Source organism: Arctopsyche grandis, chromosome 7 (assembly GCF_051622035.1).
Source record: "Arctopsyche grandis isolate Sample6627 chromosome 7, ASM5162203v2, whole genome shotgun sequence".
Classification (NCBI taxonomy): domain Eukaryota; kingdom Metazoa; phylum Arthropoda; class Insecta; order Trichoptera; family Hydropsychidae; genus Arctopsyche; species Arctopsyche grandis.
In genome coordinates this window covers 9,357,440-9,370,000 of record NC_135361.1, presented here as the reverse complement: position 1 = coordinate 9,370,000, position 12,561 = coordinate 9,357,440, and the positions used below count along the sequence as shown (strand labels likewise).

General features: G+C 38.8%; 1 protein-coding gene across 1 annotated transcript in view; it reads right to left on the bottom strand.

Moving 5' to 3' along the window:
- LOC143914746 (uncharacterized) overlaps positions 1-10,522 on the bottom strand; it is a 247,602-nt gene extending 237,080 nt beyond the window's left edge. The window contains exon 1 of the mRNA XM_077435057.1: positions 9,765-10,522. Within this exon, the coding sequence (XP_077291183.1) occupies positions 9,765-10,149 (385 nt within the window). The 5' untranslated portion in view covers positions 10,150-10,522. The remainder of the gene's footprint in view (positions 1-9,764) is intronic.
- Positions 10,523-12,561: the final 2,039 nt, after the last annotated feature.

Below are 12,561 nucleotides of genomic sequence, written 5' to 3'. Positions count from 1 at the left end.
CAGTATTAAATGTGACTATTTCAAATTGATAAATTCACTGGTATCACAAACCGACCAAATCGTAATAAATGCGATCATTTCCGTTGTTTCAATTATGATCCGAACTTTCAAATGGTCGAAACTTTAAATAAATACACATGTACATATGATTGGTTAAAAATAAAAAATAAAATTTATTTATTTTTACGAATTTGTGACATTATTCACCTGAGATTTATTTGTGATTCAATCAATCAAAAGATAAACGTTTTTAGGAAAAATAAACAGACATACAGTTATCACGAAAAAAAAATTTCATTTACCGGTAAATACTGGTATACCGGTAGTAGGAAAAACTATTTACCGTTTACCGGTTAATTTAATTTACCGGTAAATTGCAATGCCTAATATGGACCTAGTGTACACATGTATTATGTTTGTACAACAGTATTTTTAATGACATTTTTAACGAGTTTTTCCAATACGTCGATTCGCTTATCTATTAAACCAACGGTTTAATCGAATGTACTTTATTTTTTATATACAAAAAAATTTAACATATTCCAACAACAAAAAAGTTTGTATTGCATTTTATTTTAAACCGTCGATTAAAAATTACTATTAATACTACTAGATAGTAACAGAACTGTTCATTTTCATAAATTTTAATTAATTTGCATACTACATATATACATATATTTCCAAATGACCTTTATTTATATATAAAACGTGCATACGAATCCGTAAAACGTGCATCGATTGACCAAACGACGATTTCATTGAATCGAATTGTACATTTATGTTTACTTTGATTTCACAACGACACCGTGACCCCTATGATTATCGAAAAGCCTTGTAGTCTCCGATAAAATTCTGTACAAAACGATTATTTAACAATCTCGTCATATACATATACATATAATAAATAAACAAAGCCTGTGACGTACGACCTGTGACGCAAATACCCAAAGGTCATTCAAAACGTGTACATTCGAAAACCGACTTACACGTGGTAAATTACATTATACAACACTGAGAAACAATATAGGGCCATTGTATGGGTAATTTTCTAGGCAACGCAAAAGATCAAAGCAAATTCAAGCGCTCAATTATACAGAGTCGGTTTGTCGATTAATTTTCGGCCTCAAAATATTTGAGAATCACTGTATCAACCATCAGTACGGTTGCGTACAAACTCTGTAATATCCGGAACAACAAAAGCCGCAATGAAAGCGATACGTGGGCATATATGTATGTATATAAAAGCGAATCCACACGTATGTAACAATTGTGTTCGAGTAACCTACAGCTGTAAAAACACTCTCACTGGTCCGTGAACTTGAAACGAGAACAAGTACATATCGGTTTACAGATTTCACGCGAAAATATAGTAATCGTTCGTAACTGACTTCAAACTTATATTGTGATAATATAAAATAATACAATAGGTACTAATCACATATGTATGTACGTATCAGTGGCGTACCGTACGTATCAGTGGCGTACCGTACGTATCAGTGGCGTAACTTAATCATTTTTAACGTGGCGTAACTTAATCAGTTATATGTAAGTACATGCTATTTTAACAACAAAAAAATAGTTAGGAATGATATCTGACAGACACAAATTAGAATATTCTTAGTGAAAGATCCATTAATGCTTAAAGACGAAGACGCCTTTACATAACAATTCGCCAGTACCGAGAGGAGAACAGAATTGAGACAGCGAGCCCGTGCAAGCGAACGATGCGGCGGACCATGCCATAACAATCCACTACCACTATCTCGGGTAGGGCCAAATCCCGTTTCTGAACTTCGATAATCCAAGTGAACAATATCAATATGGACCATGATTTTAATTGTTGGTATTTTTAAATTTAAGGTAAAAGATTTTAGGTATGCATGTTGCAACTGAAAGGATGCGCGGAAACAATGCGCCGCGGCAATATAATTACAGAAGTGCGTGCAATATGCGCTGACCACATTCAATTGCACCACACCGGGTTACTGCATTAGTAGTTAATCATCTCCCAATGATCAAATCTAGTTCGAATGCAAACGTGGCAAATACAAAATCTGTTTTTTTTATGGAGATCGTATGTATTAGTAAAATTCGTGCACGGTATTAACCTACGTATATACTTTGCAATGAATTTGATTATTCATGCGATTTGGTGTGACGGCTAGTCGTCGTAGTACGCATCAAAGTAGCTTTGTTTTGAAATCTACAGTCATCTAAATATATAATTTCGAAAGAGACTTTGTATTAACTATGTAACTATTGTTTAATTCAACATATTATCCATCAATTCTAAATGAGTATTTAAAATCGAGATAGGCAATTATTTTTTGATATAAAAGTCGTAGAGTACAGAGTGAGGGCAAAACACACTAATGGTATGGGACGTCATGTGTCCTTGGCTTCCCGCTGTGCACGTGCAGAATGAATATACATATTTGGGAGGTCGAACGTGTAAGCATATCAATATGCAACCTACAAGTTTCTCCTAGAATTCTCCAAATATGGGATTCACCGTTATCAATCACTGTCGAGCAAGGATAAATACAAGGATAAAATATCACTGAAAACACTCCAGGGGGTGATTTTTGGGACTGTGTACCATGAATATGGGCTAGGGGTGCTGCGTTTTTTTTCTAAATTTTTGAAGGTATCTGAAAAAAAACACGGACCACGTCCCATTCAGTGTGTTTTCACCCTAGAAGTCGTTATATTTATGACGGCTCTCCTCCACTACACGGAAAAGGTGCGCAAAAGCAACGGCCAGTATACGATGCTAACACGCGCATCTTTTTCGCTGAGTAGGGGTAGGCCATCTTAAATAGAATAATCAGCTATGATCCGACCATTTTATATTAATACTTAATACATACAGAAATAGTGATGTGAAATAACCACCAACTCGCAACCACCGAGGCAGCAGCATGGTGGGTCGCGTTGATACTAAGCACCGAGAGGTCGCCGGGTTAGATACCGTGAACTGACCGCGATTGAAAAGAATTTATTCCGAGTATAATGTTTAATGTTGCTGGTCAGACTTGGATATTTGTGACTCCAAATCGATCGTTTCCTATCAGAGTTCGCTAATTTATCTGATTTCATTGTTGAAGCGATTTCTTTGTCAAATTGGCACAAACCATCCTACCGACTATGTCACCACTATTTGAATATGATTTCAAAAATGTACTACATATCTACTAGCTGAAACCGGCATGCGTTGCAATCCCACAATAACGCATGCAATTCCCGTTCCCGTTCCCATTCCCATTTGTCGGAAAATGCAGGCAGCAAAATAAACCCATTTGAGATTATTCAATTGTTTGTTTATTTTACCCTGACAACGCAGGTCGCGACGCGAAAACATTTGAAATTATTGCATAGCAATGCCACTCATTCCCGTTTTTCCCGTTTCCGTTCCCGTTTTTGGGCGATTTTTTTTACAGTAACCTTGCCGGATATTGCCACCGGTGGTACACGCCGGGTTGAACGTTGAAGCAATACATATATGTATGTATATTTGTATCGAAACTTAGTTATATCAGATGCAAATTTAACACTATCCGATCAAACCTTCATACTAGGAAAGTGTCGAAAGAAAACGAAAGCGTGATCGTTTTCGATGTACATTTTGTAACATACATATGTACATATATACATAAATTTGAAGATAGTTTAAGACGAGAGAGTTTTCCAATATTGGAAAAGCATCGGTCGCGGCACGCTGCACACGCCGAGGCCGGCAACGCCCCTCTTTTGTTATTTTTCATACGAACTTTTCCATTCAGGAAAATCAAGGTCGCCTAAAAATTTCAACAATACGAAAAAATCAAAAATATTTATCTTGACACGCGCGAGGGCGGAGACAGTCGTAAATAGCATTTGAGAAGAATCTACTACGCAACGTACATACATACATATGTACATATGTATGTATCACATACATGCATACACACATTCCCCAACATCCCACGTCGTTCCGGTCACATATTAATTGACGCTGTAATATTCGACACATTGCGTTTCTTTGTGCGATGTATCCGAGCAAACACAAAAGAAATAATAATAAAAACGTCGGGGTCGAAATGGATTCGATTCTATGTATGTATTTATGTATATTTAAACGAGGAACTACATACATACGAACGGTCGACCTCGCCTAAAGATTTATTTGCAGAAATGAAAATACATACAAAATTTGCTATTCTCCAAACAATCGTCTATTTCGTCGTCGTCTTGCACATTCAATTTATAATTCGTATTATTAGTAATGATTCGTTACTCCATAGAAAACGATTTGACGAGCGATACTTCAGACTGGCTGTAAGTCACAAGGTCGACTAATTTTATTTTTTACGTTCATATTGCGAATACAGCTTATTTGTACGTAATTCTACATCAAAATATTCAATTCAAACTTTTGCAAGGCATTAATCAGTTAATCAAAGCTGAAATTTCTGTATGTCACCAGTCTGCTATTATTATTTTCGAGGATATACGAGTATACTCGCTTATTCGGGAGATAATCTCGGATTTATAGCGACTTTGGAAGCGACACATTTTCACATACCTATACATATATGTATATACGCAGAGCTGTGGAATCGGAATCGTAAAAAATAAACTGACCTTTTATTTACTATTTTCTATATTACAGTATGTGTCTCTATAGTCTCCAATTGCATAAATCATATCATCATCTACAGCCACTTACCATCCACTGCTGGATGAAGCCCTCTCCAACACGCCTCCACTCGACTCTGTTTTGCGCAACTCTTATCCATCTCACACCACACATTTACCTAATTTCGTCTACCCATCTTCCCTGCGGTCTTCCTTTTACCCTTTTACATTCTCTCGGGTACCGTTCTAGCACTTATTTTTTCCACATTTCGTCCATTCTTCTAGCCACGTGGCCCACTCATTGCCATTTCAATATCTTCGGTCTATCCACTATATCTATCCACTATATATAACCACTACCCTTGTCATACTTCTCACACACGTATTCCACTTCCTGTCATTCCTCGTTATGCTGAGCATACAGCGTTCCATACTTCTTTGAGCCCATTGGACTTTGTGTAGAATCTTGGGGTTCAATCAGGGTTGACAGATTTCTAAAATCACAGATCGGGACATTCACTATTTCGATCGATCAAAAAAGAGTTAAAGAAATTAAGAAAAAATAAATATTTTAATAAAATATTATACGTATAAAAATGTACATATGTATACAGCTGTTTTATTAAAAGTATTTTTCCGAGCTTTTACTTGTTTCAAAATATGTTCGCCATCTTTGCTCGATAAATTTTTTCTAAAGTCTATCGAGCAAAGATGAAACTTGTTCCTTTCAAGTCGAACCATTTCTGTACAAAAATTAAGCGAGCTTCTTTAACTATATATGTACATACATACGTACATTTTTGTACATATACAAATTTTGGTAAGTCGGGATTTTCAGAGGCAATGCGGGACTCGAGAAAGTCCCGTTCAAATAGGGACGTCTGGCAACCCTTGCAAGTTTCATATCCATACGTCATCACTAAGGATCGGCAGTTGAGTTGAAGAAAAGTCGATCTTACTTAAATCATTCAAATTGGATTCGGAGTTTAGAGTCGAATCATAATAACAAAAAGTCGGAGTCGGTAAATTTTGATCCGACTCCACAGGCCTGTATGTATGTACGTCAAAAATCATTAGCGCGTCATTCCGCGTAATACATACAGAGGACGCAAAATAGCAAAAAATCAAAAGAAAATACAAAAAAACATTGGCAAATTCCCATGTTTCTATTCCGCAGCAAATATTGGTGGTTTATTTGTCGCGATTTGAATAATATCGTCCGTAGACACGTGCTTGCGTCAAGCCGTAGCAGTCTTTCGGGTGTGGTGGTTAATGGCGCGTTTCCACTGAGGTACGTGAGTGATGGGAATGTGCGTGTTTCCAAGCTATGCACACTTTCAGTGGTACCTATGCATGTAGAGTATAGCGCAACATTCGGCAGCGAGTGCGTCGGGATTTATTTTACAAGCCAGGTGCAAATTTTTATATTGTTTTCGAAGAATTTTTTTTCTCGTCCTATCAACCGCTCATGTTGGAATCATTTTCACACAATTTTACATGAAAAATGTTTTCCGGCACGAAAGCTCGCAACTGAATAGGTTTCCGAGCAAACTCGAAAGGCCCTCGCTGTACTACCATTGTACATTACAGCAATTCTTAGGAATTTACGATTTTTGTTCACCGCACTAGAGAATTTTATAGTTTGGCAACGAGGTTTTTCATAAAATAAAAAATACAATATGTATTGCGATACACTAACATAACACAGAACCTAAACACCTGATCTGTACGTATTTACATATATACTCAGGGCCGCCTAGAGCATGACAAACTAACAAAAAATATCATATAGATATATTTTCAATTTAGAACTTAGGATGAAAAAATCATCCCGCAGGCCAAAAGTATCATTATAGCTATCTACTCTCATAAAAATCTTCGTATCGTCTGCAAATATCAAGATATTTGAATTTTGAAAACATTGTTCAATGTCAAAGATATTGAACAACAAAGGTCCCAAGAGGGAGCCTTGCGGAACACCGGAAGAAATATCCATCCAACTTGATTTGAATCCATTTAGCACTACAGCCTGTGACCGACCTCTAATGTACATATAAGGTGAACCATTTATTAAGATCACCATGTAGAACGATCTGTAGGAGTTTTTCAAGGAGAACATTGTGATCAATTCTGTCAAACGATTTGCTATAATCTGTATAGATGGTATCAACCTGAGACCCATCGTTCGTGGTATTGGTAATTTTATTTTATTTTACTTTTAAAAATTCAATACCACAGAAACTTGACAGGTAGTCCCAAAGTGTCACTATGGTTATAATACAAATATAAGTAAACATAAATCAAGAATAAAAAAAATCATAAAAAAATAAAATCAAGTAAGAAATATTTACATATAATAAAAAACAAATAAAAAAGATTGAAATAAGATGAGATCATTAAATCATTTTTTGAATAAGAAAAAATAATATAACAGGTACGATTTCTGACACGAGGCCCTTTGATTAGTCCGGGCCCTGGAATTTTACCCCGACTCCCCCCCCCCCACCCCTCATCAGCCCTGTATCTATGTTATTTAATTATACAGATAGTGAATAAATTTATATGACCTCAACTGTAAACACCGTTTGCGTATCTATCTAATAACAGAAAGTTGCATCCTATTCGTAAGACATTCATACGTTTTGAATTTATATTAAAAACATGAAATTAGTCAAATTCGAACAGAAATTTAAATCATGTTTAGCAAAACAACTATGATCTGAAGCAGCAGTCGACGTTTCTTCGTTTCGATGTAAACATAACATTGGTGTGTTTTTACAAAACGATTGAACATCGAACGCGAATGGCTCTCTTTATTCTTGCCAACAATAAGAAACAAAAGTTAATCACTTGATCGCATTCGGTATAAACAAGCCGTTATATATACCCTAAAATGTAACTCATCGTAATTTTTGTTATTTTCCCTAAAGTATAGACATATAGATAGACGCAGCTATTTATATGTATAATATATGTCGTCGGGTCGCCACTTATGGCATTTGTATCGCAAGTGGTGGTTTTAATAAGTATGTACATTAAATCGCACAGCTTCATTCGAGTCCATCTATGTATGTAATATAATATTACACAACCACTATTTTGTCGCAGATTTTATTTAAATATAATGCATGGCAAACAAAATTTTTCAAAGAAAAATCAGTTCTATTTTGCTCGTGTAAAAAATCAAACACAATCCTAATACAAATTGCTTAATGGAGTCCTAAGATGGAGTGCATTTGGACGAATGAATTCCATTTTTAAATCAAAAATGCCACTTTGCCAGAAGAAAAAGATCTTCAATAGGTGTGTTTAAATCAGTGATGACGTATGGATGTAAAACTTAGACATTGAACCCCAAGATGCTACACTAAATCCAATGCACTCAAAGAAGTATGGGACGCTGTATGTTTGGCGGTGATCGGATAAATGCACTCAAGATCGGATAAATGCATTTTTCGAAACTGCGCCACTATTCGGTGCAATTCAGTGTATTCTTTCGGGAACCATGTTTGGCATAATGAGGAGACAGGAATACGCGGGTGAGAAATATAACAAGGGTTAGTTAGTTAGTTGGTCACAAGTAAAGAGATCGAAATGCCAATGGGCGGGCAACATGGCTAGAAGAATGGACGATAGGTGGACAAAAGAAGTGCTAGAATCAGCGGCGCGAATCTTGGGGGGGGGACGAAATTGGCTTTTCCTACTAAAATTACAATTTATAAATTATTATCGTTGTCCACGTAAGTCAAACTCTGGTAAGAAACGATCGATCTCGAATCACAAACCAAGGTCTGACCAGCAACGGGACTCTAACCACTGTACTCGAAAGCATAATATGTCTACGCCGTCTACTTGTCTACGCCGCTGGTATGAAATTGTTCAAGTGCAAAATTGATTCGTATGAGTACAAAACTTATATGTATCAGTACAAATATTATGTGTACGAAATTGTACAAAATTGTTTTGAAACATAAGATTAAAATTATAAATTTGATTATATTTTTTTAATTTCGGGGTCTGGCGCTCCCATTGCCCCCACTTTACTAACGTGATTTTCAGTATCACATACGCAATATGCATATCAGCAATGTGTAGTTCAATGATTTCCGCCAATAAACACTCTGAATGCCGACCAACGCCAATCAGCGTTTTGCTGACAAGTCCATGGGCCTGAAAAACGCCGATAGGCGTTGTTAATTTTGCATGTAGAAAGTAAACGAGAATAAGCCTTTAATGGTAGCATTGAAAAAAAATGCATTGAACATGGGTCGTGTGATACATATCATTCATTTGTCAACGTTTATAAAGACTCGCTTACACCGGAATTTCTGAATTAATAACCATAGCAGAATTATCCGATGGAAATCTGTAACTGCCGAGTATTTTAGATTGACACTTGGAATTTAGATACATTTTAACAACAATTAAGAAGATGGAACTGGTTTTGGAAAAAAAATACATACATTCATTAATTGACTTCTTTTGTTTATTTTATATCGTTGCAGGGTATATCAGAGAGTCTAAACACACCTTTACAAAACTCGAAATCCTCGGCGGTAGTTATGTAGGTAGGGTTAGTTAGTTCTATGTTGTCAGCGTGGCGGGCTTTCAACAGAAAAGACGTCAGCACCTAAAAGGTTAACCCATTGAGTTGAACAGGGCGTGATTTTTGGGACTGAGTACCACGTACATATATGTGCTGCCCTGCATGTTTCGAAAAGTATCTAAAGTACAGTAAAGTAAAAGTACACGTACCACGCACCACTCAGTGTTTTCGTCCTAAAAGTGTGACCGCACTAGGCGACAGTGCGCTGCAGCGACGCAGCACAGTTGGTACAAAGGGCAACTTTGACGCGCCACTCTTTGTATCGCAAACAATATTTGGTGCAGTGCAGTACTGCCAAGTGCGGTCAGAACTTTAACAACCGAGCCGGCAAACAGCACACCCCTGGTTTGCTCCAACGTTGCGCGTATTGCATGAGACATATATTGTACACAATGACTGAAAAGACGAGTTACGTTTTAAAGGATGTGGGAGGGGGGGGGGGGGGGGGTAGGAGAGACATCGCACCGGTCCACGGTTGGCAGCAGCGGTGGGTTGGCAGTTGTGGGCGAGTGAGTGCGAGCGCGGGAATTTGAAAGTTTACCTGTATGCGTGCGCAGATGCGCCTTCAGATGCGAACTCTTGCCGTAGAGTTTGTCGCAGCCGGTGTAGAGGCAGCGATGCGTCTTGTGGGGGGGCGCGCGGTCCGAGTTGCGGGGCGCGAGGGCAGCCCTCGGCACGGAGCCTCCGCCCCCGGCGCCCCCGCGCCTACGCCCCCTCTCACCTCGACCGCGCCCCCTTTCCTCCAGTTCGGCCAGCAGCCGCGCCATGCTGACGGGCGCGCCCCCTCGCCCTGCCGACATCGCCAACAGGCACTGCGCCGCGAAACGCATCTCCTGGTCCATCGCGGCTCCACCACCCACTCCGCCACCCACTCCCACTCCCACCCCCACCCCCACCCCCACACACGTACCACCCTCGTTGACCATTCAAAAACGGTGTGCCCCCGCCGCGCCCCCCGACGCCCCCTCCACCCGCTCGCCCATCTCACCTGCCGTCGTCTTCCCAGAACGCGCACTCACCACACATCACATATCCTCTCAAACTCTCGTACACTGATTCCGAACCAACCAACTACTGCGAATCCTCAACGGCGATGTTAGAATCCTCAAACAGATCCGACTGAATACGCGAACCGGCCGACTGGTCTATTCGACCGCACCGCACCGCATCCTTTCACACACTGACTTGTTGTATATATGTTTCCAACTAGTTTCGTAGTGTCGGTATCGTAAGTATCGCAACCGACGACTGCACCTCCGCGCGCACACGTCCACTATCGCCGAACGCGCGGCGACCACTGAAGTTTCCCATGTGTTCTGTTGCGCTTTGCGCATGCGCCCCGCCACGATCACAAACGCCGCTGTCAAACGACCAAATCAGCCTCAGCGCCGGTCAAAACATAACCATAAACCGCGCAAAAAACTAACCCCTTTGTATATTTTTTTCCCCCGGTTCGTCGCTAACTGCGTATTCTGATCCGTTTGCCGACTTAATGCCGTTCGATTCGCCGGCAATGTGCGGTTGAGTGTCGTGCGACGTAAATAGACGAGAGAATTTACGCGAGCGCCGACGACTCTGTCGAACTGTGAAGTTTCCCGCCGCACGGAAATATCTGTCTGAAAAATGTCGAATGTAATTCTTATTGCGGTTCGCTCGCTTTCGCGCTCGACGCCGATTACTGGAAAATCGATCGTTTAATTTGATCGACGTTTATAATGGACCTAATAGCCGTTGATGGGTGTGGTCGTCTATATCGCAAGTTTCGGGACCGCAACGACGCATGTAAATGTAGGTAACAAACAACTGAATTTATGATACAAATTTGAATTTCGCTCTATTTATATATGTATCTAGAATTCTTATACATACATATATGCACTTAACACCTAAATATAAACTGTCTTCACTTTGATAATACATAAAATGTATATGTATAGGTAGTTCATTAAACGCACAGTACAGGGTTACCCAACTCTATTAACCACCTACATACATACATAAACATTTAGCAAAAATAAATCTTATTGAAGAATCGTATTTATTTTACAGTATGAAATACACGCTTATTTATGTTTAAATGTACATATTGTTACAACGCGCAGTGTGGCTGTTTGCAGATCTGCCTCACTTTGTTTTAATCAACCTTACAAAAAGCTCTTAAAAACACTATATCTCAAGAACTGTAGTATATATAAGCTGAAAATTTATTTTCGATGCATCTTGATGAAGAGTTTAGATATTGTGAGATTTTAATACAAAGCCATGAACCGGAAGTGGAAGTCCACATCCGTACAGAAACAGAGTTTGCATTGCATTTTGCATAGAAAAACTACACGACTGAAACTACTTAACGTCGTCAGCAAACATGATGCATATATATATATATATATATATATATATATATATATATATATATATATATATATATATATATATATATATATATATATATATATATATATATATATATATATATGCATCATGTTTGCTGACGACGTTAAATTATTTTTTGCTGTCAAGGATGAGAGGCAAGCCTCTCTCCTTCAAGCTGATATTAACGCTGTCTTGGAGTTCAGTTCTTAGTTTAGGCCTTGAACTTAATTTTATTTTTTTTTTTGGTGCCATCTTATCGATTCCCGATAAATCATCACCAGCGATATCGTTGCTCTTCAGATCATGTACGGGCACTACGGAATCATCACTCCGTCCCCAAAATTGTGAATTGGGCTTCTGAATCTCTCACATTCAGAAAACCAATTCGTGAGGCTTTTTTCGCTTTAAACGCCTCTGCTGGTGAGTTGTGTCCAATAGCTGCAACGCTTCTATGTTAGGGTGACGGTGCAGTCTCAACTCGTGCCTCCCGGCGCATTCTCGGATGACTTCTTTTACTTTTTTGATTTTAAGGTCCTTGTGGATCTCTTCATTTGTGACGAAGCGATATGCATCGGTGATAATCCTCAAAAACTGGTTTTGACATCTTTGCATTTTTTCGATATTGGATGGCTTACTGCATCCCCACAGTTGTATGCCATATGTCCATATTGGCTTCACGATTGCCTGGTATATCAGTTTTTTGCATTGTAGGTCTAATTTGGAGTGTCTTCCTATTAGCCAATGCATTTCTCTTTGTTTAATTCGAATCTGTTCTATTTTTTTTAATGTGATGCCTCCACGTAAGCCTTGAGTCAAGATGCAGTCCTAAATATTTAGCTGACAAAGCTTGTGGAACTTGGATTCCGTTTATGAAAGTCTGAGTGCTGACACTATTTCGTCGCAGTGCAAATGTGACCTGCATTGATTTTAGCTCGTTGAGTTTCATTTTCCAGTCCTTGGTCCAT